We start from the raw sequence: 27063 nt of genomic DNA, 5'->3' as shown, positions 1-27063 counted from the left end.
GGTCAGGAGCGGAGGCGCCGCTGCAGTTCGGCCGAGAAGCCGCCGGGGGGCGCGGGAGCCTGCATCTTTAGAATTTCACAGCTACCCCTGCCCCCGCCGGGTGCGCTAGGTGGGGCCTTAAAGCTGGAGTGAGAAGAAGACAGGGGGCGGGGGTCGAAATGCGGGGGTGGCAAAGTGCCACGAGAGAGCAGGGGTAGAGAAGGACTCTAGAGGGACCTCCAGACCAGCCAAGGACTCATTTGCTCCCTTTGCGGGACGGCCGCACCCCGCAGGCCCCATCAAAAGCAGCTGACTTCACATCGAAGAATAAAGCTCAAGAGCCCAGAACGGCGCGGGCGCGAGCGTGAGCGCTGGGGGTGGGGTGCGGGGAATGAAAACACACTACGTAAATTTATTAATTTTAAAAGCATCCCCACGAATGAGTCCCACAATTTTTTTTTTTGTTTGTTTCTTGATACAGGGTTTCTCTGTGTAATAGACCTGGATGTCCTGGACTCTCTTTGCAGACCAGGCTGGTCTCGAACTCCCAGAGATCCACCTGCTCCTGCCTCCTGAGCGCTGGGATTAAAGGCATATGCCACCGATGCCCGGCTGTCCCACAGATTCCTTATGTTGTACGTGTGAAATTTAAGTACTTGAGACCCATAAGAAACAATCTGCAAGCGTTGGCTGTGGAGGGGGTGTCTGTGTGTGCAAAGGCACAGGATCGGCGAGGAAAGAGACACCAAAGGGAGCTTTATCCTTCACTGATAAATTTTAACCATCTGTGCATCTGTAAGCCTGTTGATCGTTTAACCTAAAATTATAACACACTTTAAAAAGGAGAAAGTGAAGAATAATTAACAAAAAATCCAATGCTAACTTATGCTCCACCAATAAAGGTCTCAACATGGGTCAAGGGAGGTGAGGGACAGGTCCTCTGTTCTTGTGTGAAAACTACTGACAATCAGCAGGTATGCCTGCTCTGCAGCCCCGGAGCTAAATGTGGCGAACGTGGCTATTGATAGGGCCCACACAAAACTGCAAACTTATTTACATTATGAGATTTTAATTTTTTGTTCAGTCTATTGCACGGATCTGTAGCATGAACTTTGCTGATGACAGTATCGTGTCTCAGTGTGAAAGAGTTGGACACACCTGGTTTAGGCATGCCGGGGTTTGGAGGTGGAGAGAATCCATACACACAGAATATAGATAAGGGGTTACATACCCTCCAACCAAGCCTGAGGAACGGGATGGGGCAGAGAGCCGCCCCCCACCCCGGTGTGGAGGCCGGAATGAACACTGCTCTGCAGCCCAGTAAAAGGCTGGAATCGGCAGTGAAAGGGCCGTGGAGCTGAGGCTGAGCATGCCCGCGCCACGGGAGGGTGTGAGCAGGTGAAACTGTTCAGCGTGGATGAGGCCGGAGTGGGGGGTGGGGGGCGGAGTGAGAGATCAAGGGCAAGCCTCACCCTGGTGCTAGCGCGGGGGATTTGAATGCTTGAAGTTTCAAGAAGTTACCACCAGGTGGCGGCGTCTGAGGGATTTGTGAAAAGGGCCCTGGGCTGGGAGAGGAGTCCTGGGGTCGGTGTTGTCTTCCTCGGAATTTCATTGCATTCCCGGCAGGGAAGGTCAGCATGGAACACAGGCCACCAATTGGACCTATGATCTTCCCTGTGGACTGCGTCCGTCCGACTGACCCCTCCAGAGATCCCGTGGGGCCCAGGATTCCTCACGCAGCCTCCTTCATGGCCCATCTGAACATGGCTCTGTCTTGGTTCATGGTCCTACCCTCTCTTGATACTCAGCCACAGCGGTGCTGTTCTGTCTGTCCTTTCTCCGCACAGTGCCTCACTACCTTGTCGGGTAGCCAGCCTCCTGCTCACCTGTCCTCAGGGGCTGATGGCTTTGCTGTCCTCCCTGCTAACTCCTAATGGCTTCCTTGCGGTTTGCACCCTGTGACAGACTTACTTCCTGCCTCCGGACCTTTGCATTCTTTGTTCCCTTTTCCGAGGCAACTGCATAGCTCTTTCCTCAGTATACTGGGGTTTCTGTTCAACCCCCTTACACCTCCAGGTAAGGCGCCTCTGTCTTCCGAGTAGGATTAAAGGCATCTGCAACCCCACCCCCACCCTTCTCCCACCTGGCTTCTCTGCTCACTCTTGCCTCCAGAAGTGCCTATCTGGTTGGGGTGCTCTGGAATTTTGCACTGTGCCGTTTACAGTGTATTATATGTTCGTTCATGCATCTTGTTTGGGGTCTGTCTCCCCACTAGTGTTGGGGAGACAAGGGGCCATGTTTGTTCTACTCACAGCTGAGGCCCTAGTACCTGGCTCATGGCTGACAGATAACAGTATCAGATGTGGTAGTGCAAGCTTGTTGCCATAGCTTAAAGGTGGAGGATCTCTACTTCAAGGCCAGCCAGTGCTACATGTATCTCCAGAAAACACAAAAGCATGGATGAGGAGTCCAGCTCAGGGGCAGAGCTCTTCTCTGGAATGGGTTTGGCTCTGGGTTCTCTCTGAGGTGCAATCAAACACTCACACCCTGATTCTACAGCACCAGAAGGAACATAACAGATGTTTAAAGGGGCTGGAGAGATGGCTCGGCCATTAGAGGCTAGGCTCGCAGATGTTTAAAGATTGGACTTGGGGGGTAAAGGAGAGGAAAGAGGTGAGGGTAATTTGGCTCCTATCTGAGCAGGGCAGAGGAACACAGCTAAGGAGCTGAAGCCTAGCTTGCTGGTACCATAGCCATCCAAGGCCTTGGACCGGAGCCTGTCCCCTACACCTGCCTGTGCGCTGCCTCACTATCTGTCTGCATCCTGGCTGTCTTCCCTTTGCCCTGTGTGAGAACATAGAACAGCCAGTTGGTGAGAAGGGAAGCAGGGAGGCTCGGGGACAGCCTGGACCTCAGAGTCTCTGCCAGTCAAAGGAGGACAGACGTGACAGCCTGGGCCCCCTCAAATGGGGAGCAAAGCTGTGCCCTGAAGCTCTTCCCCAGCTCACGCAGTGCAGTGCCGCTTTGTCTCCAGGGCCTGGGAACAGCCGAGCTGGAGCCTTTTTCTAGCTCAGTTTGATATATGTGAGGGGATGATTTGGATTGAGCCCCTCAGAGCACCAAATGCCACCTCCAGGATGGAGATTCAGGGGTCCCAGGGGAAAAGGCCACAGGCAGGGAGGGAAGCCCAGGGCTGCGGCATCCTGGAGACAGGGCTGGTGTGTTTATGCAGAAACTTCTTCCTACCTTTCTCAGTCTCCTCTTGTCTTTTCCTATTGAGTCTAGTCGTTACCCAGAACCAGCCAAGATGTCTGTCTTTCAATCAACATGGTTAGGTTGTATTAGGATCCTTTCAGGCCCACAGGACACCAGTAATGTTGAGAAGCGCACATCCATCAGCACCTGCCAGGCCTGTGTTGTCTCCTCCTGGAGCTCTTTCTGTGAGTTAGAGCTTTGATCGGACACCTTTGCCCGCAGCTTTGACACCATTGTACTGAATAGCAACCAACACAACTCACCTCCCATTGTCCCTCAAGCGACAGTTCTTGTTCTAGTTGACAAGGGGTTTGCTCCAGCTGCAGTGGTGAACTTGACACAGTGCGACCTGTGGGCGGAGCCTGTTCCAACCCTCACAGGGAGATGAGGTCAGAGGGGCAACCTTAAACTGTCTTCACACCACGTCACAGGATTTGAAAGAGCCCTTCCCCCCACCCGCTGTTCTGCTTTTGCTCAGAAAAGGGAGAAATCATTGCTCAGGGCAGATCCCTACCCTGACCCCCTCCCACTGGTCAGGCTCCTCAGAATGATCCTCTCCTCCAGGCCTCACAGGGTTCTCCTGGCCCGGGGAACCCTTCCTGCCTTGGGTGCGAATATGGACATTTGGGGCAGGACAGCTAAGGGTGACAGTCGCAGCTCAGCCCAGCAGAGCAGGAGCACACGCGTTTGTTGAGGGAGCAGGTGGGGTGTCTGCCTCTCATGCCGCTGCCTTCTCAGTGGAGATATCTGCCTCTCTGGCATTAGGCATGGGTGTTTGGCTCCTGCCTCCTCTGCAGCCCGTTGCTTCCCTTACGGCTATTTGTGGAGTGCCCACCATGTGCTGGGCTGCATTATAGGCAGGGAGGAGCAGGCTAGACCCGTGCATGGGGCACAGGAGGTTGGGACAATGAAGAAGACGGGAAGGTAAGGGAGCACAGTGTTATTCATGCTGTGAGGACCCACTGAGCTCCTAAAAGTGTTAGGGACTTCACTGCCAACTGTTGAAGTGTGAAGGAGAGGCAGGGAGGAGCTGCAGAGGACAATGGGAGGTTTAGGGCCGGGAGCAGATGGTGAACTAGAGCCTGCCTGTGCTGGAGACTAATAGGGAGGAGTCTGGGCTGGAGGCAGGCCCTAAGGGGCAGTGTCCAGGCAGGACAGTGCAGGGGAGTCTGGGCCAGGGGGCTGAGGTGTCCTCAGGCCTGTGCCCTTCTGCACTGCAAGCCCAAGGCAGTATGCAGAGCCAGGCTCTCTTGGGTCTGATTAGCATGTGTCACGGAAGGGCCTGGCTCAAGTTGAAAGGCCTGCTGCTTTGTCTGGGGTCCAAGGTCTCAGGGGTCAGGCTTCTACAAAGGTTCTGTCCCTAGGCAGTGAATTTCAGATGGGAAGGGGCTACTGTCCCCTTTCCTTGTGTTTCTTCCTCCTGGCTGGCCCTGCCATCTGGGGTTAGGGAGGGGCCTAAGGGACAAAACAGTTTTCTTTCGTGAGAGGTTTGCAGACTAGGGACACTGTTCCCTCCTGGCCCCCTTCCTTTGCAAATGCCATCTGTCAGGGCAGGCTCTGACCGCAACCTCTCCCCTGGTGTGGAGAGAGGATGGGGAAGGGGAGAGCCTTCTGACACAGCCCTAGGGAGACACAAGCCTCTCCTTCCAGCCCATGCCATCTGTCCCCTCCTGCTTTGGCCACCTGCTCTATGTACCCAGGCAGGGCCACCCCCACCCCTTATGTTCCTTGACATCCCCGAAGTGTGGCTCTCCCAGATGTGAGTGGCTTATGATCACCATACCCAGGATCCACCAGCTCTGATGGTGAAATAAAGGTTTGTCAGTTGATCTTAGCTCTGCTTTACTTGAGTAGATTCAATTTAATTAATTCTGGAAGCTCTATAAGTGGAAAACTAAATATCATCTGCCACAGTTTAAAAATACAGGGGTGGGCTGGTGAGGTAGCCCAGGTGTTAGAGCTTTCCTAGGTGCGCTGGGCAGTTTTACATCAACTTGACAGGAGCTAGAGTCACCTGAGAGGAGGGAACTTCAAATGAGAACATGCCTCCATCAGATCAGTCTATAGGCAAGTCTGTAGGACATGGTCGTAATCAGTGATTGATAGAAGAGGGGGCCCTCCCTGGGCTGGGGGTCCTGGGTGCTACAAGAAAGAAGGCTGAGGAACAAGCCAGTAAGCAGCACCCCTCTATGGCCTCTGCATCAGCTCCTGCCTCCGGGTTCCTGTCCCGTTGAAGTTCCTTCAGTGATGACTAGGATGTGGGAGTGTAAGCCAAATAAACCCTTTCCTCCTCAAAGTGGCTTTGGTTCTGGTGTTCTGTCACAGCAATAGTAACCCTAACTAAGATGACAGGTGGCCTTAGATTTTGGCCAAAACTTATGCAGGAACACTGCAAAGCTAGTGAGTTTGAGCGCATGTACCGTTCACCTTAAAAATGCATTTTTTAAAAAAGAAACAAAAATACATTTAAAAATATGGTATCTACAATGCAGCTCTTCCCTGTGTGGACAGATAGTGTGTTCCATCCTCACAGAATGCTCTGGAGAGTGAGCTGCCCCACAGGCAATGCACACCTTTCCCTCCCCCACCTTGGGGACTCACTGGGTTCATTTTTGGATCCCCTCTATTCCTGTCTCCATCTCTTAATCCTCTCACCAGTGTGGGCTGGTGACTGGAGGATCATTTCAGCTGTCCGGGTTTGTGATGTAAGGGTCTAAGGTGCTGGGGTCTTGGGATTTAAATCAAGATAAGTTTAAGGATTCTGTACTTTGTTGTTGATGTTGTTGTTGTTTTTCTAGAGATAGACTTCCCCTTTGTAGCCCTGGCTGACCTGGAACTCACTCTGGATCTGGCTGGACTTGAACTCAGAACTCAGAGATCCACCTGCCTCTGCCTTTGCCACTACTACCTGGCTAGGATTCCATACTTTCTATATTTAAAACTCACGGGCCTGGGCTGGGGAGAGGTTCAGAGCACTTGCTGCTTTCCCAGAGGACCTGAGTTCAGTTCTTAGCACCTACATCAGGCAATACACGACTGCCTGTATTCTCATCTCCAAGGGATGCAATGTCCTCTTTGGGTCTCCCCAGGCACGCATACATATAGCATGCATACAGGAAGACACAGCTGCATAAATAAAAGACATTCAACTTGTAATTTTATTTTACGAGCATGGGTGCTTCGCCTGCACGCACACCTGTGCACAGCACGCCTCCAAGGCTAGAAGAAGTCGTTGTAGCCCCTGAACCTGGAGTTACGTGTGGGTTCTAGGAACCGAACCTGCATCCTCTTGCAAGAGCAGCCAGTGCTCTAAGTGGCTGAGCCATCCCTCTAGCCCAATAGAAACAAATCCTAAATAAATAATAAAACTCTTGGACTTAAAAATTCAAACTTCATTTCTGTCTTTGCAACACGATAGTCCCAGTGGGGAGCTGATGGGACCAGCTCTCTTGAGATGCTCAGATCCGTTTGTTCCTGTTTCTCCTGTACCCCTCAGCTGCCAGCCTGTGCCTCCTCTCCCCAAGGACTGTTTGCTGGGAAACATGAATCATTCTGTCTTGGCTTAGCCGGCTCCAGCACACATGCATGTCCTCAGCTAGAGTTTGAGGAGATCCAGACAGGCACCCAATAGCTGCTTTGCATAATCCTATGTACAAATCAGCTCTTCCCATGTTCCTATCCTCCTAAGTTCCTATGGCAAGGCCTTAACTGCCCAGCATGATGATACTTTGAGATAGGTCCTATAGGAGATGATTAGGGTTGGATGAGGTCATGAGGATGGGACTTTCATGGTGGGATTAACAGCCTTATCAGAAGAGCAAGATAGGCCTCCTAGGTCCCACACCTATACGGCCACACACTGCATCTTCTGAATACATAGGTTTCAACTCCACATCCATATCAGTGGTACTGACCATTGTCCAGACTGCAGATTTTACCTTCAGAAAGTAACCTTAAGAGCTCTGCTGCCCCATTCACCAGTCCCATGGTCATGTGACCAAGCTATTGGCTTATAGCCTTATTAGCAGAGATCAGGAGATTCACCCTGGTACTTGGGCAGGGCAGGGAAGGGTAAAGCAGGGCAGGGCAGGGTAAAGCAGGGTAGGGCAGGGCAGGGCAGGGCAGGGCAGGGCAGGGCAGGGCAGGAGAGATCTCAGGTGCAGGATGCCTCCCCTACTGAAACTTTCCAAAGAGCCAAACAGAGACCAGAAGAAATGATGAGGGGGCCTTTGATGAAAGCAGACTTCGGGAAAGGGCAGTAGTAGCGCTGCAGGAAGGCAAGGAGGGCAACCGGGAGGGGAGGGAAAGAGCTGGGGTCCGTATCTGTTAAAGCCGTTCACTCCATCTCTCGTATTGTTGGTTTAACTCTGTAGTCTGTCAAAGGCTGTACTGTGTGTCCCCTAACTCACGTCAGGTGTATCAGACAGCTATCTGCCTTTATCACCTGAATTTACCTTTTCCCTTCTGTCAGCTTTGGGCCAGGAAGGCACCCAGTTACTTGTATTTATTGTTGATCCTGCAGCTGTCTGACCAGCTGAGGACCACAGGCTTCTCTTCTGCTCTGTTTTTAACTTAGCTGTGATTAGTGGTTGGAGGAACACTCACTGAGCTGTTAACAACTGAGGTCTGGCGAGGCAGCTCAGTTGGTTAGTGCTTTGAGGCAAGCACAAGGACCTGAGTTCAATCCCAAGCACCTTCATAAAAAGAGAGTCCTGCATCAAAAAACAAACGGATTGTGCTTGAGGATCTACAGAGGTTGACCTCTGGAACTTTCGCTCAGTTCATTTTCTTTCTTTCTTTCTTTCTTTCTTTCTTTCTTTCTTTCTTTCTTTCTTTCTTTCTTTCTTTCTTTCTTTCCGTAAGAATATCCTGGAAAGCAATGTTTATTTGTAAATAGAGGATACATTGATGGGTAAGATACAGTGATGGGTAATCTTCACGGTCGACTTGACAAATGTTACCGTGGGATGATTGACTCACACAGAGTGGTGCAGTTTCTAGGAAGAAATGAAACAGGCACATATTTTGATTCCAGGAAGTGCCGACCCTGGAGGAATTTGGATTTCTCCTCCTTTATTTTCTGAAATAAAATTTTGTCTCATTCACTGCTTTGATAGAGGAGACAGTAGGCTTTGTTTGTATTCCCCACCACTTCCCCCTTGTTTGCACTTCTCTTTTCTTCCAATTCAGTCAATATTGTCCGGCTTTCCTGTTCCAAAACAACTCTCCAGGAACATACGAGTTTGGTGTGATGATATGGGAGCGCTGCAGAATACAGCTGTTTTCAATTAGTCTTTGGATGAACCCTCACACTCAGAGGATCACACAACCCCAGCTGCAGTCAAGGGAGGTGAGAACTGACGTTATTACCCCTTTCCATTTTCCAAACAAGGCCGTTTACTTCTGAGGTTTAGTAACTGATTAGACAGCGCACCAAGCGCCCTTACAATCGCATCATCGGGAGCCATATTATCAAGAAGGAAAGTACGATCCTGCCCCCTGTCATCACACAGACTCCACCTTCTTCTGCTAACATCCTGTCTGGGTCTAAGCCTGTTTTTACATGTCATCCTGTTGGTGGCATCCAATCAGTCATTTATACCCTTGATAGAGTTCCAAGTGTAACTTACAAATCCTTGTTGGTTCCAGTACATGTAATAGGTCCAGTCTGTATTCTTTTCTGTCTATATTTTAATTTATAGTGGCTGCCCAAAGTAGCACTAACTCAAGCCCTGCTATTTGATTCCCAGCCTTAAACTCATCAGCGACTCCTCTTGGCATGCTAAATGAGTGTCAAATTGCTCTTCTGGAGTCAGAAGCATCCCTTCTCAGTGAGACAATATGCAATAGTTCAAGGGCTAGACAAGTGGACCGGAGCACAGGTTCCACTCCAATTGGCTGGTGAAAAGGATCATTACTGGTCCTACAGAATACCACCAACTGCTCCCTTGGCAACACACAGGCTAGCGCATGTCGCATCCTCAAAGGCACAGAGGCCCTTACATCCAGACACATTTCCCAAGAATTCTTATTTCTCCCCTCACCTTGCAAGGCAGGAGCCGTAACTGGTTCTTAACAAGGGAGGTCAGATAATCCTAGGGTGTGTGCCTCAGCCCCTAGGTGGTGGGGAACAGAGAAGAAAGAGATTTACAAGATGGCTTTCCCCAGGCTGTCTCATTCTGAAAAGGAAGGCCGTGCATTTTATCCCTAGGGCCACTGAGGTCCATTGGAGTGGAACAAACCCACCCACATTTCTGGTCCCCTGGCTGGGCAGGTGTAACAGCCGCTCTTATTTAAGGCACTGACAATATTCAACCCACCCCAACCCTCCCCTCACTGCTCCCCTCACCCCAGTTCCAACCTCCATAGTGTTGCGGAAGTTTTGGTTTCTTAAAAGACCTAGTTATGTTATGTTTTTGTTTTAATCCCAAATGTGGGATGTGGAGCTTCACTTAGTTTGTCCACAGCTGATAACAGCCGTCTGCGGCTGGGAGAGGGGTGTGGTCTTTGACAGCTGGAGATAGTTTCTCTGAGGACTCTGGGAGGGTATAAATACCAGAGCATCTCTCTGGGCTCTGGTATTTATACTCTCTGGTTCATCCTGCTGCTTTTGCCATTTGCTGTTGCTGGACTGCTAGATATCCTGAAGACTGAGATTGGTATTTTCCCAAAGAACCCAACGACCATAACCAGCTGGAACTAAGTCTAAAGACAGCTGCATCCCTGTCTCTTCTAACCTTTTTTCTCTCCTACCTAGGGTTGGGGGATTGGAAGGGAAGTAGAGGCATTAAGGAACCCCAAATAAAACAGAGTTTAAAAAATAGTGCCTACACTATAGTGTGCTTTAAATATTACATTTCTACTAACCGTGCCTTTTTGTCAACCCTAGCACGATGATTTTCTAGTTTCAACAGGGTGTGGCCAGCAGTGCACCAAACTTAACAGTTAGTGCAAAGGTTGTTTTACTTATACCAATCACTAAGTTTCCCACAATTTTTCCCCATAATGAAAAAGGCTAAAGCCAGTTTTTTTTTCTGAATTTTAATTTTAAAAGGTCTCCTTGTGGTAAGATTCACTGATTTTCCTGGACTCTGCTGTCTTCTTTTCTCGGGCGTAATGTGTCCAGCTTCCCTCAGCCATTCCAGACCTTGGTTTCCCTGGCTAACATCACCCCAAAGGGCCCTTCCCAGTTCAGTTCCAATTGGTTCTCTTTCTAGATTTTTATCACCGTTCAGTCCCCAGGCTGGAAAGGATGAGGTGGATTTTAGAATTGTGGGGCCAGGGTAGGAAGGTATTGTCATCTAAGAGAAATCAACGTGAAAGAGAGGCCCAGCATATAGTTTCCATGTGGGAAGGTCCTTCCCAGGTGGGGCAATCCATACAGGACTGTCCAAGTTCCTTCTGAGGGATGTACAGATTCTAAGCAAAAGCTGTAGGCAGACTCTTAACCCAAGGCAATGAGACCCTGAAATTACCTCAGTAATTTGTGATTTAAGGATCTTACTCATTCTCTCAACTTCACCTGAGGAGGAAGGGAGCCAAGGAGCGTGACAGTCCCAGTTAACTTGCAACCAGCTCGTTTAGAACAGTGGCAGTAAGATGGTTTCTGCTTCATCTGTCTTGGTATTTTCTATGGGTTCTAAAAGTATCTTCATCATACGGTTAGCTGCAGGGAGAGGGAAAGGTTCCATGCAATTAGCTAAGTGGTTTACAATAACCGATAAATATTTCATTCGACCTACATTTCTGTGGTGTCTCCCTGGAAACTCAGGGTCTCAGATTCTGAGGTATCTCATACAATTACTTTTTTTTCATCTTCTTGCTTATCCATTGGCAAGTCAGACTTGCCACACACACACACCTTCAGCAATTGTAGACTAAACAATGCTAACGCATAGCCTGGGGTGCCCAGTGACTCCCCTCCCCTCCTATGGATACTGTTTGGAGTTCAATCTCTGGAGATTTTGTGGCCTTTTTGACCAAGAGGACAAGTGACTTATCAGAGGGGTCCCCTTAGGCCCGGGTCTTGGTTAACCTTGGAGGACAAGAGGCTGTCCTCTTTTGACCCTTCTGTCCTCATTGGTGTAGGCTTCTGGGCCTTGGTAGTTGACCCCCAGAAGGTGGCTTTTCTCCTCATGAAATTCTGCTTCTGTGTAGCATCAAGGTTAGGATGAGACAAAACAAACTAGACAGCTTTAAATGAATCTTGATTTTGGTTATGACTCCCATTTCCCCAAGAAGTTAAATCCTAGCAAAGTTAGCAAAAACGCAAGTGATTCTCTCCAGCAGACATTCATGCGTGTTGTGGTAAACCTTGCCGTGAGTAGATCAGCACAGCCTTGGAGCTTTTAACCACTCAGAGTCTTTGATCATCAGACGTATGTCATCCTAAGTCCCGCCCCTTGGGCTTTGTAAAACTGCCTGCTCAGACCTTCTATGACCTGGCTCTATGCTTTCATGGTTTTGCCCTCATTTCTTATTTTTCATTCTTAGGACAAAACCATTTTATCATACAAAATTCACCCTTATCTAAAGTACTCTCTATTCTATTTTGTTTTAAACACCTGTTACCAAAATTATAACCTCATATTTACAAACTTCTGGTCAATTCTTTCTTTTACCTGTTTCTTATTCCATTTCCCTAAACAAGAGTTGAAGCCAAATTAGATGTGCAACAGAGGTCACAAGGGGGGTTACTTCCTGTTCTTTTTTGTTACATCCCCCTTGAAATGTCCCTTCATCTCACATTTGTAACATTGTTTTCTCTTTTCTCTCCGGAATTTTTCTCTGCCCCAGTTCTACTGGGGGTTGCAATAGTTTTGGTTTGTTTTCCTTTTTTTTGGTCCTGTTTTGTCAACTTGACATAAACTAAAGTCATCTGGGAAGAGGTGTCTCCATCAGATTGGCCTGTAGGCAAATCTGTGGAGCAGGTTTGGAATTAATGATTGATGTGTGAGGGCACAGCCCACTGTGCGTGGTGTCCCCCTGGGCAGGTACTCCTGGGCTGGATAGGAAAGCAAGCAGCAAGCCATGAAAAACAGGCCAGTTAGCAGCGATCATCCTCCGTCTCTGCTGCAGTTCCTGCCCTGACATTCACCAGCGATGGACTGTGACCTACAAGTCAAGCAAACACTCCCCAACATTGATTTTGGTCTGTGTTCTATCACAGCAACAGAGAAGAAAACTGTGGCAGGAGTCCTCTGTCTGATGACAGGAAACTTTAGTTCCTGGGTCCTGCTCTACTGCTAGGTTTGTTTTTAACTGATATTATTGTTGCTTTTCTTCCTCCTTTATTACATATGCCTTTTGGGTTTCAACTTCTCAAGTTTCTGACCTTCCACCCCCTAGTCTTCTGTAACTTTCCTGCTGTGTCTGGCCAGATGTTAGTTACCAAATGTAATTTTAGCAGCCCTTGTCCCAAAGGCTTGTCTGTGCCTAATCCTGAGTACTTTCTAATCTGAACCTTCAGTCTTTCTGGGAACAATTCGTGACCCTCTTCTTTCCCCTGTTGTATAGTAAAGACTTTTTTTTTTCATATCCAAAGATCCAGATACTCAACTCATCTTATGATGGTGTGGCCTTGAAGGGCCTCACTGTTGTTATTCCATGTGGGTCATTGTCTTGGGGAATTTTTCATCTGCTGCCATTACACCTGTATTCCAGGAATTTTTTCTTTCTTAAGAGGCCCTTGTTCTCGTCCTTCTCTTTTAACTAGAGAAGAGAATACTCAATACAAACATAAACTCAGGCCAGGTGCAGAGTAAGAGCCCCAAGAAATTGATACAGTTGATCAGTCTCCCAATATGATCTACTGTCTCAGCTTCATTTTGTACAGAAACTCTCTCCCCACTAGAATTTGTGTCCCAGAGGACTATTTGGGAGAATATTATACTTTTTTAAAAATGCATATGGATTGCTGGGTGGTGGTGGATCATGCCCAGTAGTCAGGAGGCAGAGGCAGGCATATCTTTGATTTCAAGGCCAGCTTGGTCTGCGAGCTAGTTCCAGGACAGCCAGTACTACACAGAGAAATCCTGCCTTGAATCCCTCCCAAAATGTATATGGGTGTTTTGTTTGTGTATATGTCCGTACGTCACAAGGCCAGGAGAGAATATCAGATCCCCTGGAACTGGAGTTACTGACAGTGTGAGCCCCCGTGTAGCTTCTGGGATTTGAACCTGGATCCCCGGGAAGGGCAAATGATACTATGTATCTCTTCAGCCCCAAGCATCTTATTCCTGTTCTCTTACCTAGTGTTGGGTGGATGGAAGGGATGGGATGATAGGGAGGCAGGAAAAAGAACCCAATAAAGTAGCCAAAAGTGCAGTTAGAGAGACCCTACCCTATCTCAGAGACAGAAAGACAGAGGCAGAGAGAGATCCAAATTCCTCTTCTGGTCTCTCTGCGTACACATATGTGTGTACTAAACACACACGTATGAACACATCACACAGACATACACACAAACAGAAGTTTAAAAAAAGTTTTCCCTTGACAGTTTAAGAGTTAGAAATTTACAGAATTTGTAAAAGCGTGAATAACAAATTAAACGCTGCCAGGAAGCACCCTCCCTGCAGGCCAGCTCTCATAGCGCCAGACACTGGGCGCAGGTGGCTGGGAAAGAAAAGACATCAGTAGTCTTACCTAGATGTGAAGCCCCTGAGCTGCAGCAGTGACTGGCATGGCCTGAGTGTGATAGTGGCACAAACGCAGTGGGCGTAGCCAACAGCTCTCGGGTTGGATTTCAGTCCAGTTCCACAGGACACTATATATGCATGGTATTGCCACTCTGGCCAAGAACCCATGGCTGGGGAGCTTGCTAAATGGACAAACTGCCCCCTACATTCATATCTCTATACCGATAAGATTAGTGCAGCGTCCAGACCTCATCAGAGAAGCTTCGTTGTGCAATGGATGGCAGCAGAGATTCACCGAGAACAAGCGTCAATGGAGTGCTCAGATAGACATGTGAGAGCTGTAGCAAATCGAGGAAGAGGGGACAGAAAGAGTGTACAGCCAGAGGTCGGAAAGGACCAGGCCAAACAGAGCCTTCTGGGTACTTCACGGCCACGATGCTTGTGAACCACAGCAGCTGTGGTAGCCTGCACACGGTCAAGCTCGTTAACATTTCAGCACAAAGCGGGAGGGGCTCATGAGCCCCTACTCCTAGCTGAGGAGCTATGTACAGTTGAATGCTTCCGGGGAAGGAAAGTCAGTCTTTTTAAGGATCCAGCTCTTGGCAGTTTGATCATGGTCTGGGGGGTGGTCCTACACTCATGAATAGATGGGCAGCAGATTGGACTTGGCTTATAAAAAAACAAAGGGAGGGAGTGAGAAGGGATATAGGAGGAGTTAGGAGAAGATGGATGAGGCAAACAGGATCAAAATACATTGTATCTATGCATAAAATTTTTCAAAGAATGAATAAAAGTATTATATTTAATGTAGAAGGAAATAGCTGCTGTTGTTATAAATAGAATGTTTATTATACGAATAGTATGGCTATGTATTTGATATCTATTTGTGCTATATAGAATACTTTGAAACATGTTTAAAATGCAACACTTCCTTAGCATTCCTCCATTATTTTTAAATGTTATTTTACTGCTCATTTTAAGTTACTGCATAATATTTCTAACCAGAAAGTGGAAATAACTTACCTCAGAGTTTTGTCAGGAGTACTGACAAGAATCATGTACAAAGCTCAATTTAGCTTCCTCCCAGGATGGACTTTTACACTATAATTGACCTGCTTTTGATAAGGATTGTTGGAACAACTGGTGTGCACGTTTGAAAACTGACATACTGTGTCAGGAGAACAGAGAGAGAGCAGAGGCTTATGGGAAATCACGCAGAGGTGGCTGCAGAGCTGGAGGTAGGGCCCAGCTTGGTGACCAGGCATGTAATACCAACTCTTGGGTAGGCTGAGGCAGGTGGATAGCAAGTTTGGACTACAGCAGTGAATTTAAGATCTGCCTGGTCAACTTAGTGAGACCCTGTCTCAAAATAAAAAAAGTGAAAAGAAAGCCAGATGTGGTATATGTGTGTAATCCTGGCACTAGGGAGGCTGGGGTAGCTCTATGTCAAGGTCAGGCCTCAAAAGCCAAGAATGTTGGGACTAGAGCTTGTGCAAAACCAAACAAATTTGGGACTAGTAAATCTTGCAGCTGGGGACCGAGGAAATAGCAGCTGGAAGAGAGGAGAAAAAAGGGAATGCACTAGGCACAGCGCCGGGGCAGCCGGAAGGCGGGGAGGCCAGCTGGGCTCCCAGCAGCTACCGTGGGGCCCGCATCTGCCGCTCCTGAGGTCGCCTGGCAACAGGGGTGGCGCGCCGTTCGAACGGAAGCGACGGGCCAATCAGGAAGTCCGGGGCGAACCATTGCGGCGACGGGGCCGGCGTGCTCACTTCCCTTTCCTCCGGGCTCTGGGGACCGTCTCCCGACGGGATCGTGGGACAGCTGTGGCCTCCCGCTCGGAAGGGTCTCTCTACGCGGCGGCAGCCTGTGCGGGAACCACGCACTCCAGCTGTCAGCCTCGGCAGCCGGCGAGGAGCGGGGTTCCGCGGGCGCTAGCTGCTGGTGAGCACCCGGGTAAGGGGGCGGAGGGACCCGGGGCAGGGTCCACGCACCAACCCAGGCAAGCGTCTCAGCACAGGGGGCCGACGACAGAGGGTTCTTGTCTAGTGTCCAGCCCAGGGGCCAGCAGAGGATCCAGGCTTTCCTCGTCTCACCTTGCAGCCCCGACTCCAGGCAGATCACGAGAGGGCAGAGGGCCCCTGCGGGTCTCTCAGGGGTTTATTGGGAGGCGGTGGCTCCGGGGATCACAGGGCTAGGCTACTCCTGCCCCACCCGTCAGTGGAGTTCCCCTTCAGGACATATGCCTTTCCTTCCCCATTGGCAACTTTTCTGCATAAGGGCTCCTGAATCCCATTGCTCCCCTCTCAGAAGGCCTTCCTAGGGGCAGATTAGATTCGGGAGTACAGCAGATCCAAAGGCCCTGGAAGTCATGTGGGCCTCCTGGGAGTCTGCTCCTGTGTGTGGTATGTGCTTGTGTGTGTGTGTGTGTCTGTGTGTGTGTGTGGGAGGTCAACCTCTAAGCCAGGGTTGCTGGTTACTGAATGTTTGGTGGAGGGGGGTGTCAGCCCCTCCCAAGTGGATCATCTAATTTAGGCTAGATTCTGCTCCCCTTTCCCAAGTTGCTGTTGTTAGTCTCCTTTTGTGGGTGGGGAAACTGAGGTTCTGAGAAGTTGAGCCCATTTCTCAAAGTCACAGACTTAACTATGTGGGAGTCAGTCCTTGACATAGGGAATCTGGGGTTTGCTGGAGGATCTCCTCGAAAGGGAACTGCTCATCTTCTGCACCTCAGCTCTGGCTCTGGGGCAGTCTATGTTTGTCCATCTGTCTGTCCTTGTGTCATGCCTCCCACCCCAAACTCTTGTGTGGTTTAAGCTGGCCTCAGGCTTACTATGTATACCAGGCTGGTCTTGAACTCCCCATCCTCCTAAATCTGCCTCCTCTGATGAACAAGCTTGGGCCACTGCCACACCAGTTTTATGCCATTTTCAGGACGGAACCGAGGGCTTCGTGTGTGCTAAACCAGCGTTCCACCAACTTCACTAGGCCTGCCGCTTCATTTGTTCCTTCCCCACTGTCCAGCTTCCTGTGGCCTGGCCTTTCCCCTGAACGCCTTGTTTTTCTCAGTGGCGTCAGCTCCGTGTTGTGCACTAGCTATCTTATTAGGCGGTTTATTATCTTCCCCGTTGGAATGTGTCAGGCAGGTGAGATGCTTAACAGGCCACAAAGTGTCAGGGTGCCCGAAACTTCCGGAATCAAGAGGATCAAATCCAACATCTGTTGACCATTTGCCGTGTATTGCGCTGGGGGTGGGGGTGGAGCGGGGTGGTGTCAGCTCAGGCGGACTCTGGCAAGCACAGGCATCACTGTTATGACCCCCCACCCCACTTCCCCATCCAGCTACGGACAAAATGACAGGTGCTGAGATGCTGCAGTGGCTTGTAGCAAGCAGGACAGGCGCAGGGTGGCCATCAGCAGGTGCTGATGGGAAATCATCCACAACACCTTAGGTGATGTGGTACCAAGAGGAACACAGATTACTGAGCAGAGAAGCTGGGTGGGAAATGACACACACAGCACAGAGTGCTTTGCCAGCCCAAGCCTTGACTGTGGGTCAGCCCAAAGCCACAGACATAGTGATTACATCGACAGAAAGTTATGAGGTCACTGCCCTGCCTGTGATTTGTCACTGGCTGTGTGACTTTGGGAAAGTTTCCGAATTCTGAGCTGAGGTGCAAAACAGTGCCTTCGAGCCTGGGCCGAAGGAGGCAGAAGATACTGGAGGACCGGAAGTGGGCGTGGCCACAGGTCTAAGTCAAGCTTCACCTTCCCATCCTGTGTGTCAGGCTCTTCCCTAAGGCTTTGCTTGTTAGATTCTCTCTTTCCTCTCTCTCTCTCTGCCACTGCAGACCTGCCTTTGTTTCCATTTTGTCGGGGTACAAACTGAGTCCCCAAAGTTTGAATTAGTGGAGGAATGTGTCAGAGCCTCGTTCAGGAAGGAGCTCACTGCCCTAGGCCTCCACACCCACGCCCCTCCCATGGTGGCCCACTCACAACTCCCTCCCTGAGGTTTGTGCAAAGCTACTCTGAGCAAAGCTGACTCCTGGGCAGGCCAGGGCACGATCCTGGTGAAAACTCCAGAAATAGCTTGGAACCTGGCCTGCCCTGGAGAATGGCCAGTAGGGTGTCTGACCTGGACAGCTGGGCTGGCGCTACCCCACTGCCTGGAGCCTTCTTGATCCTCCTCTGCAGCAGCCAAAGGCCTCCCTATCTACCAAGCCTATTCCAGGTTTCCTTTGAAAGGGCGGAGAAGCAGGTGGGGAGGTGCAGAGTGTCCTAAAATGATCAACCCGAGAAATCCCACCTTTTCCTGAGGAAAGGATAGAAGGGAAAGAGGGGACACACAGCTGTTCCGGCTTAGGGCACTCGCCCTTGCTGAGTTCCTTTCCAGTAAGAGCCGGGATTTCCCTTACCTTTATGGAGTTACTGCTTTTACTCCATGAATGCATATGCTACAACAGGCATATAGAAGTCAGAGGACACTTAAAGAGTCAGTTCTTCCACGGTGAGGCCGGAGGATTGAACTCACGTCACCAGGCTTGTATGGCAAGCACTTTTACTCCAAGCCATCTCTCTGACCCCAACTTCATCACTTGGAAGTGTACAAAAACTCCACACTCAACAAAGTCATTTCGCACCCTCAAGCTTACCCTTTCCTGGCAGCTTCCACTCCCCCCTGGTCCTAGAGTTTTGACTCGATGTTCGTAGAAGCAGTGTCTGCCTCACTGTATTTCGCTCACTGTACTCAGCCTGACTCTTCCGTTTCCCTCCTGATGCAGCTGTCGGTCAGCTTTCCCTCTTAAAGGCCGGATAACTTACCGGTCATGTGTCTTATGTTTCTTCACCCATTCATTCGATGATGGGTTGCACCCACATTTTGGCTGGGTGACCAATGCTGCTGGGGTTTCATCGTGAGGCTTTCTGATGGCATGCACGCTCTTGGTCCTTTGAGAGGAGTCTTTAGAAGCGCGGTTCTTTTGGTGTTGGTTCTGGTCACTCACTTCAAGGAACTGGCGTGTTGTGCTTTTCCCTCTCTTCCCTGCTGCAGGGGGTTCTAAAGCTGCACCTCTCACTGACACTTGATGCCTTAATAGTGTGCTTTGGATAGGATCTACGTTAATGGGTGGGACACTGTGTTGCTGTGGTTTTTATTTGTATTTCCTTAAATTCATTGGCTCTTTAGAAAGTGTGTGTGTGTGTGTGTGTGTGTGTGTGTGTGTGTGTGTCCCAGGCTGGCTTCAAACTCATAATCCTCCTGCCTCAGCCTCCTGACTGCTGAGATTAAGGTATGCGCCAGCGTGCCTGGCTTGTTTTCTTTGTGGGAATGTTGCTTCAAGTGACTGAACTTTCAGCTGTCCCCACACCGCTGCTCTGGTCCTTGCAGCATGCTGGTGGAGGCCTTCCCCAGAGCTCAGCCCTGGAGGAGCGTGTCCATCACCATCACAGCTCTCACTCTGATGGCAGCTGTCCTGCCTTGGGCCTGTTTTATAGTGGATTAAACTGAGATATGGAGAAGTTTCCTGCAGCAGCGGTTTAGGTGGGGTGGGCCAGAGTCCTGAAGATTTTGGCTCTGCATCTTTGGAGGAAGAACAGGGGATGGCTGGAAGTATCCAGGCTGGAGCAGGGTGATAAAAGGCTGAGAGAGGGCTGCATGTGGGAAGGAAAGAGTAATGTGGTAGCCTAGGGGAGACTTGGCACTCAGGGATCCTGGTCTCCCCTGCCCCCAGCTAATTAGTAATTACAAGGGGGACATGGCCAGTCAGTCAGCTGATCACCAAGATCTTGTCAAATGTTCTGTGCGGTAGGTGTGCTGGGGACACAGGGGCCCTTCTGTGCTCCTTCTTTACTGCGCCCCTCCCTTCCTTCTTGTCTCCTGTGTGTGTTTGATGTGTATATCTTGATGCTGGCCTGCGCCTCCTTCAGCCTCTCGGATCATCGATGTTTTCTCTTATTTGTTCCTGGGAGGGGGCCAATGTGGCAGAGTGCTGGGGCTCAGCAGTGGGCAGCTAGGAAATGAATGACAGATAAGTGAACACTCGGGATGGCAAGATCAGCAGAGGTGCTTGGAGGAGAGCAAAGGGGGCAAGAAGGTCTGTGGGGGCCTCACAGGGTAGACAGGGAGGGCTCTCAGAGGAAATGACCTTTGAAATAAGGGTTGAAGACAGTGAGGGAAGAGGCTCTAGCTGGTGCAAAGGCCCCAGGACAGGGAAGACCTTTGTAAAGGACTAGCCAGGAGGGCTTTGCGGCCAGGCCAAGAATGACACCGTGGATGAGGTGGTAGAGCTGGGCAGAGACCAGGGCTGCACAGGGGCTGGGCTAGCACAGCGGTAGTGAAGACTGATCTGCTAGGAAGACACTGCCCCTGTTACTTCATGTTATAGCTGAGGGAGCTGTAGCCCCAAACACAGCTGGATATGTTTCCATAGGTGGCAGCGCCTTATGGAGCCTAAGCAAATTGGCTGGGGGTCTTATGGAATTTCCCAGGAGGCATATTCTGTCTCTTGTTTCTCTCTTTCCCATGTCCAAACTTAGGTTCAAATCCCAGTTCTGTCATTTCCTGACTGTGTGATCTCAGACAGGCAACAGCACTTCTCTGTGCCTCAGTTTTCTCACCTGTAGAATGGGCACAAAGGCAGACGCTTTGTCTACTCATAGGTGGGTATAAGAATGAAATGAGCTCACATATAATTTGAGCTAGGCATGGTGGTGCACACATTTAATCCCAGAAGGATGGCTGAGGCAGGAGGATGGAGAGTTCCAGAATGGTCTGTACTAAACTGCAAGACCCTGATTACCACAAACATTCACCCTCCACTAATGGCAACAACCACAAGCTCCAAACGCTGTCTGGTGGCAGACAGATGTGCAGAAACCACCTGGGCTTCACCTTTGACAAGTGCAGTCTTCGTAGTTCCCAGTGTCAGTGCCTGAGACAAGTTCTAAGCCTGTCCCTTTGTTATCCTGGAAGGGTCAGGCAGTGAGCTAGCAGGCAGGCCATAGTGGGTCACTTGTTCCCTGTCCCTATTAATATCCAGGACTGGGGGGGGGGGGACCTTCAGTGCTCAGAGGGAAGGAAAGTGGCCAGGAACCACTTCCTGTCTCCTCCTCCCCAGCCCCTCCTGTACCATAGGAGGGCTTTGCCAGGGCTGGAGTCTGAGGCCTTGATGGCTATCCTTCCCCTGAACCTCACAATACCCTGGAAAGTGACAAAAGCCTTGGGCTGACAGAGGGCACAGGTGGGGCCCTCCTAGGCACCCCCCAGCAGGGTTGTAGTCTCCCAGTGTTAAAAATGGGTTTTAGATTGCTGGCCTCCTGCTGTTCAAGCGTTAGCCGGGCCATCTCTTGCCACTCCTGCTGTGGCTGTCCAGCTGGCACAGAGCTGTAGTCAGCACCCTCAAGCCTTGAGAGCTCACAGTGGGCTGTCCCCCAAGGTCCCACGCTTCTTGTTCATGGGACTGTGCCCTGGCCACCTGCTGGCACGCAGGAGGATAGGGTAGCGTGAAGTAGCGGGAGGGAAAGTACCCAGGTTGGATTCCCCCTACCCCCACCCCGGTTGACTTTGGACAAGTGACTCAGCCTGGCCTGTCTGGGGTTTCCATTCGTCAACTTGGATGACAATGGAGTTGCCTCATAGGAAGGCTACCCAGACCACAGTAGTTCTCACTATGCCCCGTTTAATCACGGAAAGATTAAATGTTCAGGAAGGGCACTTTCTCGTGCCTGGCAGTGAACATCAAGTAGAATCCCGCACGACTCCGTCAAACGTGCTGCCGGCCTTGCAGGCTCCGGCTAGGATGAGAGGGGGCGCGGTTCCTGGCAGGATCCCTCACCGGCGGGTTCACCTGCCAGGCCCCGGAAATTGCGCAAACGCCGGCTACCTGAGCCAGGTGGGCGGGAGGCGTGCAGGCTGCTGGCAGGAGGCGGCTTGCGGAACCAGGTATGTTGCGGTGCCAGGGGGGTGGGGGGCGCAGTAGGGGTTGTGCCTTCCCGCATTCGAGACGTGGGCCAACTCCTGCTCAGAGAGGGATAGCAGATCGTGGGGGTCACACAGCATTCGCCCACCTCAAGGCTCGCCGCCCGAGTCTCTAGAATTGCCTCCAAGTGAGGACGGGCCGAAATCAAACTAGGGGCCTTCCTGGCGTCCTGATCCGCGCCTTGGGGTAAGGCTCTGTAACAATGACCAGAAAGGCTCAGGGTTGGTGCATTTAGGACCATTTGTGGCAGCATTTGAAAGCCCGAGGTGAGAAGAGACCCCAGAGGAGACGTTAAATCTCACTTGGTGGCCCGGACCCTAGTTTCCTCTTGGAGGGTCCCCTGTGACGTGAGTTGGTGCGGGTCCGCGGGCTCATTGTGATCAGCCCCTCCCAGATGTCTCCGTCGTCCCAGCTGGGGCCTGGATCTGCCCTTCTGGATTAGGCTTAGAGACCCCCGGAGGGGGCGGGGTCTGCTCACTCCACAGTCAGAGCCTCACTATATAACAGCGAACCTGGTTTCTGGAGCGCTGCCCATTTTCCAGGTGCTGCGAACCGAACCCGTTTGATCTTTCCAGCGGTGACCCGAAGGCGCAGGGAGGTCTATTTTTAACTGGGTTTAACAGATAAGGAAGGGAACAGAGTCAGTTAAGAGCTGCCTCTTGTGCAAGGTGCAAGCCAGGAGTTGGTGGGAGAACGGGGACCCTGGTGGCTGCCTGGCCAGGCTTGGGAACCCTCATTTGTCCCTGACCCCATATCTATCTAAGGCTAGGGGGTGGGTGTAAAAGCAAGGTGAAGGTGGGGGGAGCTTCTGCCCTGGCCCTTCCCCCCTGACCTCCTTCCTCTTTCCCAGGTGATGTCGGGGAGGGAGCTGCCTCTGCCACCACCAACGGGTTGGACTGGTTTCGGTGGCAGAGCAGATGTGGGGGTTAGGGAGGTGGGGCAGAGTCTGACTACCTAGACAGGGCTCTGTGGCAGCTCTTCTGGCTAGACCTTTCCTGCCCAAGGTCAGCTGGGGTTCTCCTTGAATGGGGTCAGCCTTCCTTTCCTGCCCCCAGGCTCTTGAGCCTTTGGAGCAGCCCTCCTCCCCACCCCACCCCCACCACTGAACTGAGGCTTCCATAGGTGCTGAAGAGAGCAGCTCTATCTGCAGACACGCTTGCCCAGCACCACCAGTCTTAAAACTGGGGCTGGCGTCTGGTCACAGTTACAAATCTAGAGAATGCCTGCTCTCTGGATGGCCACCTCTAGGGACACTCCCCTTCACCCTGGACCTGCCTGCCCGCAGTGGGGGGCCTTTAGTTCACTGGTGTGCTGGTTCTCAGCTGACTCCCATAGGCATTTCAGTTTAGGACACCCTTGAGGAATATCTAGCGTGTGTTGAGAGCCGCACCATGAAGCTGAGACTTGGTGAACAAAGCAGCCGAAACCTGTGCCCTCGTGGAGCTGATATGTTAGGGAGTGAGGGACAGCAAAGAATGAAAGAACCATACTCACAGTAAGTTATACGGTACCCTGACTATAGTGAGAGAAGAGACTGTGTGTGCGTGGCATGTGGAGCTGTGGTGTGTGATGGGCGTTCATGTGCTCAGGCTAGATGTGATGGGAGCCTTTTGAATTTCCGCTGGGACCGACAGGGGTCACTTCTCAGGGTCCACGTTTTCCCAGCTGAAATGGTTACAGGTTCTTGGAGGTGGTACAAGAGCGTGTGGTGCACACAGTGGGGGTCCTTGTCTGTGTCTGGGCACACTCTGTGTCAGTGCTGTTTGGGGTAGTCACCCTGCCTCATGCAGCTGTGGAGAACTTGAAGCATGGTTAGTGTGGCTCAGGAGCTGGTGCTGAGTGACCTGAACTGCAAATGCTTGTGGGGATCCCCTCCCCCTCTTTATGGACCAGAAGGTTTGGCATTTGAGTTTTACCCTGTGCATACTGGAGGGGCCTGGGTGGCGGGGAAAACTGTGGCACTCTCTGACCCTGTTTCCTTGGAAACTGGTGGACTTGATGCCTGGAATGACCTGACATCCGACTCTTGGATAACCATGGGGGCACTTGAGTACCCAAGACATGGGCCCTAGCAGCCTGTGCTCACTGACCGTCATGGTGGTTGGCCGCAACATAGCGCTGGTGGGGCTGTGACCTGGACGGTTCCTTAACACAGCATAGTTTGGGGCCGGTGCTTGTTTACTCCTGTCACATGCCTGGATCTCCGTGCCTTTGAGACATATCCTGGAAGCTACCCTTGTCTGGACTAGGTGAGGGACTTTCTGCTCCTCCCTTGCAGGCTCTTGCTTTTATGCCCCTTGCGGGCCCGGCATGTCCAGGCAGGTGGTTGGCACTGTGCCGCTTCCTGCCTGGGCTGGTTGCAGGATGGTGGTATCTGGCCCCTCTGTGCAGTTAGAGTGGATGTGGATGGTGGTCATTCAACCGCAAATGCCTGGTCACTGGTACCCCCTCTCCTGGAAGTAAGAGGTGGCTTAAGAAAGTTCATTGCTTCTCTTGAGTTTCATTTTCCCCATCCCTAAATGGGGCTGTTGAGAGGATGCTGGGCTTTGCTCTCTAAAGTGGACTTGCCTTCTCTACCTCTTTCCTCCCTTCCTCTGCTGTGTGGTTCCCCCGCCCACTGTTGGAAGGAAAGGGTGTGGGTGGGGCCACAGCTGTGCATTCTGCCTGGTGATTGGCTCTTTGCGAGGCGGGGCGTGCCTTTTACTTTATAATAGCGCAGACTTCGCATCCCGGCGAGCCTTTGTCTGACCGTGCTCAGCCTCTCTTCTTTCCTTGCTTGCAGTCGAGCCCGGCGTCCAGCTGCCAACTTTGTCCCTGTATCTGTCTCCTCGCCTCTGCCCTCGGGGTATGTAACGGCCATGCCTGTGGACACGCTGAGCCCTGGAGCCCCTGCTGCTCCCTCCCTACCTTTCCGCCTACGAACCAAGGTCCCCAACTACCTGCTACCAAAGCCAGCTGATGGGAGAGCCCGGAAGCCGAGCGCTGTGGAACGCCTGGAGGCCGATAAGGCCAAGTACGTCAAGAGCGTGCATGTGGCCAACACCCGTCAGGAGCCTGTGCAGCCCCCGCTGGCCAGACAGCCCCTCTTCAGCCCTGGTCCTTGCAGCTCAGTGCTCACACCCAGCCGCCGAGCTGTGCCCTGTCCTGGCCGCCGGCCCCAACTGGACCTCGACATCCTTAGCAGCCTCATCAACCTGTGTGATAGTCCCGTGTCCCCAGCTGAGGCCAGCCGAACGCCTGGGCGGGCAGAAGGATCTGCTCGTAAGGTCTCACCAGCCACTGCTCCTCGTCCACCGCCTAATACGGTCGCAGTGCGCCGAGTGGACGTTCGTCCCCTGCCTGCCTCACCTGCTCGGCCCTGTCCATCACCTGGCACCACTGCCACTTCCAGCCCGGGGCGGCCCCCTGGTCTGCAACGCTCCAAGTCGGACCTGAGCGAGCGCTTTTCCAGAGCAGCTGCAGATCTTGAGCGCTTTTTTAACTTCTGCGGCCTGGATCCAGAGGAAGCGCGAAGATTGGGGGTGGCTCACCTAGCAAGGACTAGCTCGGACATTGTGTCTCTCGCCGGACCAAGTGCCGGGCCTTGCAGCTCTGAAGGGGGCTGCTCGCACCGCAGCTCTGTTACAGTGGAGGAGCGGGCCCTGGAGCGTGTCCCCTACGGGGTGTCAGTGATTGAACGCAATGCCCGTGTGATCAAGTGGCTGTATGGGTTGCGGCAGGCACGTGACCCTCCTGCCACTGAGGGCTAGGCCTCCTGGACTCAGGCTTACCGGAAGGACATCGTGGAGTGACAGTTGGCACCTTGTCCTTTCTTGTATCCACTGGCTGACTTCCTGCAGACTCAGAGGCAGCTAGCTTCCTTGGGTAAACTTGGTGCAGAGACCAAGACTTAGGACCTAGACCAGCATCCTCTGGCAAGCAAGGACTGACCTGCAGAGGGTTGCTGTTGCCCTTGGCCTCCCCCATTTCCTAACAAGGTTTGTGACACCAGTGTGCTTCTGCCTGGTTCCTCTGGTGAGGCTGGATTTGGGCCACTTACCTTCCACTGAATTGGGTATCAAGCGCTTTTCCGAGTCTGTCTGCCCCGGGGCTCTGTTTCCTCCTTCCTTCTCTGTCCTCCTTTGTTGACTTCCTGTTCCTCACCCAGTGGGCCCTGGGTTCCTGGAAACTCACCCTGGGGAGGAGGTTGAGAGGGCTGGTCCTGGCTATCATTCTTCCTGGTCTTCAGCAGTTGGCCTGGGTGGGTAGACTGGAAAAGGGACTGGCTAGAAGCCTGCTGCTCTGACTTTCCTTTGGTTAATAAACACAAATGTTTGTTTCTCAAGGTTGGGGGCTCCAGACTCTTCTCTGTTCACAGGGGAAGAAGTGTGACAAGTCTTGGGTTAGGGCCTTCAGAGTGTAATGCCTGTTGACCCCCCCGAGGTCTTGTGTGCAGGAGGTCAGTGGCTCGCCTGTGTCAGTGCAGGCAGGTCTCACCTGAGACTACTCAGCAGGCGTCCTTACCTCCTCCATAGGTGAGAAGATGGCCAGTGAGTGGCACCAGAGCCAGGAGGCACAAGAGTGGCAGAATAGGCTCAAGGCTGTCCGGGGTGTGGAGCCTCTCATCCAGAAAGCTTTGGCCTCTTCTAGCCTGCTGAGTTGCTGAGGGAAGGAAGTTCAGCAAGAGAAACTCTGACCCTAGGTCACCAGGCCACAGAGTTGGGGCTGGACGTGGGAGTTCTTAGAGGAAGAGGGACTTGAGAGAGAACAGCCCAGAGTGGTGGCCTTGCCTGTGACCCCAGGTGACCATGGACAGGACAGTCTTGTTTCTGTGCCTCAGCGGAGGGCTGGATGGTACGGGTCTTATATTCGGGAGGTTTTGAACTGATCTGTCTCCCAGAGCCTGAGCCCTGCAGAGCCGCTAACTGTGGGTGCTGTGGCCTCACAGTTGTCTAGTCTTCCGGGTTAGTTTTCCCATATGGTGGAGCAGCAGGCCTCCCTGGGTGTGCAGAGGGGTCCTGGGCGATGGCTTGACTGTCCTCTCCGGGGAGGGAACCCTGGGATGTTTCCTCCCTTGGCTCCAGTCCTCAGAAACAGGAAACATGAGGGGTGGGGGCTGGTGTCAGGTCTGATGCTGGTTTTGTTTTAAGTATAAAGAGATTTCCTCTCGGCTGTTGACAAACATCTGTGTCAGCACAGCTGTCTTTACCACCAACCCCCAAAGTCCTGGGCAGTTTAGAGAA

The 27063-nt window shown here is 51.6% G+C and overlaps 1 protein-coding gene across 3 annotated transcripts; it reads left to right on the top strand.

Moving 5' to 3' along the window:
* Positions 1 to 15638: 15638 nt before the first annotated feature.
* Fam110a (family with sequence similarity 110 member A) lies at positions 15639 to 26165 on the top strand. 3 transcript variants are annotated; one of them, XM_055618034.1, is made up of 2 exons: positions 15639 to 15812; positions 24624 to 26165. In XM_055618034.1, the coding sequence occupies exon 2, from the start codon at positions 24700 to 24702 to the stop codon at positions 25588 to 25590; it is 891 nt and encodes a 296-aa protein (XP_055474009.1). In that variant the 5' UTR covers positions 15639 to 15812; positions 24624 to 24699; the 3' UTR covers positions 25591 to 26165. The 3 variants fall into 3 exon arrangements, with proteins under 3 accessions (XP_055474009.1, XP_055474008.1, XP_055474010.1); XM_055618033.1 differs by having other exon boundaries at positions 15757 to 15824; XM_055618035.1 differs by lacking the exon at positions 15639 to 15812 and adding an exon at positions 21743 to 21804.
* The last annotated feature ends 898 nt before the right edge of the window (positions 26166 to 27063 follow it).

The sequence above is a fragment of the Psammomys obesus genome, unplaced genomic scaffold (assembly GCF_907164565.1).
Source record: "Psammomys obesus unplaced genomic scaffold, mPsaObe1.curated_primary_1811, whole genome shotgun sequence".
Classification (NCBI taxonomy): domain Eukaryota; kingdom Metazoa; phylum Chordata; class Mammalia; order Rodentia; family Muridae; genus Psammomys; species Psammomys obesus.
The sequence above is the reverse complement of the archived record's forward strand: the minus strand, read 5'-3'. Positions and strand labels throughout refer to the sequence as shown.

Bases quoted from the DNA above. Each gene is read 5' to 3' on its own strand.
- Fam110a (XM_055618034.1), top strand. From the start codon at position 24,700: ATGCCTGTGGACACGCTGAGCCCTGGAGCCCCTGCTGCTCCCTCCCTA.